The 7,340-nt window shown below is 35.2% G+C and overlaps 1 protein-coding gene across 1 annotated transcript; it reads left to right on the top strand.

Moving 5' to 3' along the window:
* Positions 1 to 2,675: 2,675 nt before the first annotated feature.
* Positions 2,676 to 3,869, top strand: LOC149532918 (putative carboxylesterase 17). Its single transcript, XM_089805697.1, has one exon. It carries the CDS (start codon positions 2,841 to 2,843, stop codon positions 3,774 to 3,776), a length of 936 nt encoding a protein of 311 aa, XP_089661823.1. The 5' UTR covers positions 2,676 to 2,840; the 3' UTR covers positions 3,777 to 3,869.
* The last annotated feature ends 3,471 nt before the right edge of the window (positions 3,870 to 7,340 follow it).

Genomic DNA, 7,340 nt, shown 5'->3' with positions numbered 1-7,340 from the left:
CAACGGTCTGACATCCACGTCAGCAACTCGTAGTGCCACGTTGTACACGACATTTCCTCCGGAGCTGTCCTCGGCCCAAAAGCACCGGGAATAATTCACAGGTCGCCGGCGACTCTGCCTTCCCGGCAGCATGTTTGCCAATCCATTCCACGGCCTCCGTGCAGTCATCGTAGGCTGTCGGTAGATGGTGCTCCGGCGCCAGCCTGTAGTCCACCGACACAATTATTATGCCGACAGTTTTGCACAAATTGTGGAAAAAAGTGTGGCATTCAATTCAGGCTGTGGAACAAGCCAAGAACCCTCATCCCAGTTCTTCTTTGTTATCAGTATCATCGTTCAACTTCTCCTTACCATCCCTTGAAATCTTAGCGCTCTCCTCCGAATTAGTATCTTCCTCCTCATCCTCTTGTAAGCATCTGGCCATCTGTTTGAATCTACCCTTGGCCTTGGCAAGCCTACCCAATTTTCTTCTGTTCCCATAGATCTCTTCATCTGAGTCCTTAATCTCCCTCTTTTCAATTTTCTTATTGGCAACCAGCGCCTGAACCTGAGGCTTTTTCTTCCTGCTCTGTATCGAGGTTTGGCTGAGGTAGGGTTGTGGAGTAGGGGCATAACTACCAACCACAAAATCCAGAGAAAGGGGAACAACAATGGTGGGAGGGCATAGGGCCATGTGGAACTGGAATAAACAAAACATGAGCCCTTGGTCTATGTGGCACTTGCTAATTATAAGATCTCACAAATTAATAACACAATACACATTTACATTTAGAAAATTAAAATATTTTTTTCATTTTTCAATTCAATGTCTAAAGTTTTAAAATATATGATTTAAGTTTTATATGCAATTTGATAAGCAAATTTGAAAAAAGTACTTGTAAATGTTTTATGAACATAGGTGTTAATGGTTTAGATTATTAACAACTTTGTTTTTTTTTTTTTTTTTTTTGGGTTGTATAACCAAATTTGAAAGTACTTGTAAATGTTTTATGAACATACTTGTTAATGGTTTAGATTATTAACAACTTTGTCTTGTTTATCTTGTTTTTTTGTTGTTTCATCATTGCATGGACCATTAATCAAAATATTATTGAATTAGAATTATTTTGTTTTTGATGAAGTAGTTAGATTCCCATATATTTTGTTTGCTTCTCAATTGTAAAAGATAAAATGCACAAGGTATTGCTATGGACATTATTATTATATGTTAATATTATATTAAAAGATGAGAGTAAAAATTTCTAAATACAATTTGTAGCATGTAAAATATTTTGGCCAATAATTTTTATAGCCTATTTTGAAATTTCAACTTTTTCACTCAGATTACAACACTTATGTGGAAGAAGCTACATAACACAAAAAGTGTTCCATAAGATGACACAAAAAGTGTTCCCCCATAGAAAGATGGATTACATCAAGAGGGGCTGAGGTTTGTGTGTTGTTCAAATTGATGACGTTGGGAAGTGTTCTGAATATCTAGCAAATATGATAAATCGGGATCAATCTCTTTTCGACTAGTTCTACTTACGAATTGTCCATGCATGTCAAAAGAGAGGTTTTTTTATGTATTATATGAAAAAAGGGGAGCTTAAAATAACTATAAATATGTGATATTGCTATCAGGATTTCACTGTGTGATTTTTGAGTCAAACTCATTGACCCATGTTTCATGAGTAGTGATTCAACATGAATCCATCTCTCATGAGAATAAATGGAACACTTAGCACTCATTGGATCTAGGTGATGCTCACAAGGGTGAAGCACTGGGACTTCTCGGGAGGTCACCCATCCTAGTACTACTCCAGCCTGAGCGCGCTTAACTACAGAGTTTCCTCCATAGTTAAACCCAAAGCTTGCAACCCCATTTGCAAAACCTTCAACAAGTGTTGTGCCTTATGAACCATTCATTAGAAAGCCCCTTAAGCTCATCAGTGGATAGGTAGGAGATAATTTCCATAGTAAGTCAAATTGTGATATTGCTATCAAGATTTAACTGTGTGATTTTTGAGTCAAACTCATCGACCCATGTTTCATGAATAGTGATTCAACATGAATCCATCTCTCATGAGAATAAATGGAACACTTAGCACTCATACAAATACATGAAACTATAAATCTTGAAAATGACAAATACAAGTGTTGCAAATTGACCGAAATGTAAAACCACATAATTATCTCAAATCAACACTGCGTTCAAACATGAAGCAAATGATGTATTCAACCATCTTTTATTCGCCTTCAAATGCGGAGTGATGTTCCGCAGAATTACTTATCGTTTCATTGAATTATGTGTTATGGATTACTTGCAATACCTAGTTGTTTGTATCACAAAATTAAATGTATGAATCACATGTTGAAGAATCAAGATTAATTATTTTTTGTCTTCTTATTTTGCCCTTTTCGTAATAGAGTAGAAGTCTATAAAACAATTCATTTAGTGTAATATTCAAAATTTTAAATATAATAATAATAAGCCTTGGGTACAAATCAACTTTGGAAGAGATTGAGTTATAATATATAAAATACATTAAATACATTAATGAAAGAAATATCGAACTTCATTTATAATTCGGCTAAATTGATTTTTAAAATTATAATTGTCTCATTAGAATATTATTTATTTATTTTAATTAAAAGGCAATCAACGATTTGAAATATATTTTATGAGGGCCGCAATTTCCACATTGCAGGCGACCTTTTTGTTTTCTTCCCTAATTTTCAACATTTTATGGACTGGGGAGATTCGATCCTCCGATCGGCTGCCCTTTTAGGTGCAGGGCTAAAGGTGTCTTTTTTCCATATATTTTAGACAGATAAAAGTAATTGCAGAAACCCTGGGAATGGAAGTCGTAGCAGAAATAGAAGGGCAAGTGAAGATCTTTTCAGATGGCTCTGTGCTGCGCCTTCCTCGACACACTGTACCCGCCTCTTCACAATTTACAGACGGCGTTGCATCCAAAGACGTCACCGTAAATCTAGAAACCGGCGTCTGGGCTCGCATATTCAAGCCGGAAACCGCCGCTGAAAAACCGTCGTTGCTGATCTATTTTCATGGAGGAGGGTTCTTGGTTTGTTCCACAGCCTGGGTTGAATACCACACTTTTTTCCACAATTTGTGCAAAACCGCCGGCATAATAATCGTGTCGGTGGATTACAGGCTGGCGCCGGAGCACCGGCTGCCGGCGGCCTACGACGACTGTACGGATGCTGTGGAATGGATCGGGAAGCAGGCAGCGGGGAGCGCAGAGGCGCCGGAGGAGTGGCTTTTGCCGTCCGCCGTGGATTTCAGCCGGTGTTTTTTCGCCGGAGAAAGTGCCGGAGCGAACATCGTTTACCACGTGGCACTGCGGGTTGCTGACGTGGACCTGAGGCCGCTGGCTGTGAAGGGAGTGATTACTATTCACCCCTTCTTTGGGGGTGAGGAAGTGGCGGAGACTGATAAAACGCCAGCGGGTTTGAAATTTGCAGAAATGTGTAATTTCATCTGGAGTCTGGCTCTGCCTGCGGGGTCCACCAGAGACCACCCGTTCTGTAACCCGGCTGTTTCACTCCTGAAGGCGGATTTGAAATTACCGCCGGTCTTGGTGGCAGTTGCGGGAAAGGATGTGCTTAAAGAGAGAGGAGAGATGTTTTACGAGTACATGAAGAGCTGCGGGAAAGAGGCGAAATTGGTGGTGGAGGAAAGTGGGACCCATGCTTATCATGTTATGCTTCCTCACTATGAAGGAACTCTCCGTCTCGTTCACACTATTTCTGACTTCATTAGCGGTCATTAAATCACATCTCGCGGTGATGTATTTTCTAATCTAGTGTAAGATTGATGAGATAAATAAATTGCACCATGCTACCCATGTTTCACCAATTACAAATGATTGTTCATCTCACTCTCTTGGCTTCTAAGACTTTTTTGGGGCTTGTTCAATTTAAGAAAGTTCACATACGAGTTTATTCTACATTTTGGATAAATGGTAGTTTAATTGTTAGTCTCGAGAACTAACGTTTTCAGGTCAGCAATTAAATTTTTCAAAAGTGTGCTGAAGAATTTTACCTCCTCCATTGGCGCCGCAACTTTTTCAGATCCGTCAAATTAATTTTAATGTTTGGATTAATCTTTTGTTTTTGCAGAGATGTGAAAATTAAAATTCTACAGTATTAGCATGAGATGTTTCTGAATTTGATTGCACAAGCTTATGCAGACAAATCCAAAAACATCTATTTTAATTTCTCTTTTATAATAGTATAAGATTCAAACTTGAGGAAACCAAACTAATAATCTTGAACAAAAAGAAATCCCAGAATCATTGAAATGAGAAAGGGGTAAACATATGTATGGGGGTTTTAAGAGTAGAATTGAAGAAGCAGCATCGTAGCTCAACATTGCACAAACACAGACAACCTCGTTCTTTAATTTCATCCAACTTCTGCCTAATCTCGCTGTCATTTTTTCTCGAAAAAATTTCGTTGTTCCAGAAGATCTGAGCAATAGGGAAATGAAACAATTGGTGTGAGGGATTTTAGGGCAAGCTTGAGTGCAGAGGCGATGCATACGGTGATCGCAGCTGGAAGATTAGACAAGTTTGTTAAAAATATTGTTCGCAGCAGTAATTTCATGTCAGAAGAATAGTAGTTCAAGATAAATAGCCGTCTTTACATAGACATTATAAAGTGGCAATCAAATCGTAGAGATAAAGGTCACACACGGCCGTCAAAATCTTCTTTTCTGATTTTCAGTCTAAGTTGCAACCTTATTACTTTTTTGCCATAGGCAGAAACTATACATTCATTGAAATGTAATTTTCAATTTAGTTGTCAAATCATAGTAGATTATTTGTCGAAGATTTTTTTTAGATATAGAATTTTAATAGATGTTACATTTTTAATAATTCAAAAGCAAATATTTATTTGAAATTTGATTGGTTGTCTTATGTTACAGTAGGACTTTGGCTTTTGTGCACAAGATTCAAAAAAACAATGGAAAGTTTATGCATTTTACTATGAAGATCCGATAAAAAAATAAAAAAATGCGACCACTAATTTGGAAAGTTTATGCATTTCACTATGAAGATCAAATAAAATAATAAAAAATGCAACCACTCACAATAACTACAAATATCTTGTAATAAAAAATTGATTGTCAAAAATATAGAGCTTAAAATAATAATAAAAAGCAACCACTCACAATAATTGCAAATATCTTCTAATAAAAATTGATTGTAAAAAATATAGAGCTCTCCACAGTATTTTCATTTAATAATATAATACATCATGGAACTCTCCTGAAATTTTACCTTATAAAATTATTAGTTTCTACCTATTACTTCTCTCCTCTCAAACATTCTAGACATTTCCAATGACTTGTATAAACAAGCCCCTCACATTCTCCAGCTTAACATTCTTCATTCTCTAATGGTATTTGATTGCATAGTTTTTTGCTTTTCTTGGTTTCCATGCAAGGGTCAATTGGTTTGGGCAAAAACAAATTATGGTCTAAAGTTTTTCATGGCTTTACCGTATTTGGTATTTTATGATGGTATAGAATTAGGGGGTTCTCCTCTGCAAAACATGCTTGATTGATATATTTGTATCACTTTGGCAAATCTCTTGCAACTACATATTGTGAGCTATGGTCAGGATTCTTTCTATATTTTTTTTCTTAAAATAGTAAAAATCTTCAAAATATTTTTTGATATGGCCATGGAGATGTGGGTTTCTTTAACTATTGAACAAAATCCTCTATCTTAAAAATGACATGAGGGTTTCTGAGTTTTTGTGGTAACTTTGTAGATTCAACACTTGACCAAGAATTTCCAATTCCATAGTCTTTAGCTAATAAATCTAGGTGTAGCTAGTTTTTACCAATAAATAATGAGAAGGTGTACTTTGATAATCCTAGGATTAAACAATATTAAAATTCGATAATAAAATAAAAAGCTAAACTAAAAACAAAATCAAGATTAAACCTTTAGAAGACAGAAAAAATGGAGTTCTGTGAATTCCCTTAAATAATTTAGTAAAATTTCTGACAATTTTTATTTGTTCAAATATCATTGTACATAATTTTCTATTTTATGAAGTCACTTCTAACTTTTTTCAATAAGCAGTTGCTGCTTATTTTAAACCCCTCCTTTTCTCCTATAGCTTATTTTCAATTCCTAAACAATAGCTGCTCCACTTATTTAGAAAAGATTCCAATTGTTCCCTTTCTTGGAATTAATAATTTACATGGGAACATGAGGTAAGTACATGGTTATATTTCAAAATTCAAAATAAATTGTGTTTTAATCCCATTCAAAATAAAACAATGCTAAAGAAAGTAGCTTCTTCCACATAAGTGTTGTAATCAGAGTGAACAGTTGAAATTCCAAAATTTTCTATAAAAATTATTGGCCAAAATCTTTTACATGCTACAAATTCTACTTGGAAATCTTTTACTCTCACCTTTTAATATAATATTAACATATAAAAAAGAAATAGTGATGTGAAAATAATGTCCATAACAATGCCTTATATCAAGATCTACCTACTTCATTATATTAAAAAATAATTCTAATTCAACAATATTTTGATTAATGGTCCATGCAATGATGAAACAACAAAAAACAAGATAAACAAGACAAAGTTGTTAATAATCTAAACCATTAACAACTATGTTCATAAAACATTTACAAGTACTTTCAAATTTGGTTATACCAAAAAAAAAAAAAACAGATAAACAAAATAAAGTTGTTAATAATCTAAACCATTAACACCTATGTTCATAAAACATTTACAAGTACTCTTTTGAAAATTAGTTATCAAATTGCATATGAAACATGATTTTAAGTCGTATATTTTCAAAACTTTAGACATTTAATGGAAAAATGAAAAAAATATTTTAATTTTCTAAATGTAAATGTGCCTTTAGTTATTAATTTGTGTAATCTTATAATTAGCAAGTGCCACATAGTCCAAGGGCTCATATTTCATTTATTCCAGTTCCACATGGACCTATGCCCTTCTAGAGTGATTGCCATTGATAGTTTCCACCCCATTGTTGATCTCCTTCATCTAAATTTTGTGGGTGGTAGTTGTGCCCCTACTCCACAACCCTCACTCAGCCAAACCCTAATAAAGACCAAGAAGAAAAAACCTCAGGTTCTGGAGCTGGTTGCCAATAAGAAAATTAAAACTAAAAAGAGGGTGGAGGTGGAGATTGGGGACTTAGATGAAGAGATCTATGGGAACAAAAGAAGATAGGGTAGGCTTGCCAAGGCCAAGGGTAGATTCAAACAAATGGCTAGACACTTACATGAGGATGAGGAGGAAGATACCAATTCGGAGGAGAGTGCTAAAATTTTAGG

The sequence above is a fragment of the Cupressus sempervirens genome, chromosome 10 (assembly GCF_028749045.1).
Source record: "Cupressus sempervirens isolate cs-2001-9-10 chromosome 10, ASM2874904v1, whole genome shotgun sequence".
Taxonomy (NCBI): Eukaryota; Viridiplantae; Streptophyta; class Pinopsida; order Cupressales; family Cupressaceae; genus Cupressus; species Cupressus sempervirens.
The sequence above is the reverse complement of the archived record's forward strand: the minus strand, read 5'-3'. Positions and strand labels throughout refer to the sequence as shown.

Coding starts and splice junctions, on each gene's coding strand:
- LOC149532918 (XM_089805697.1), top strand. CDS start 2,841: ATGGAAGTCGTAGCAGAAATAGAAGGGCAAGTGAAGATCTTTTCAGAT.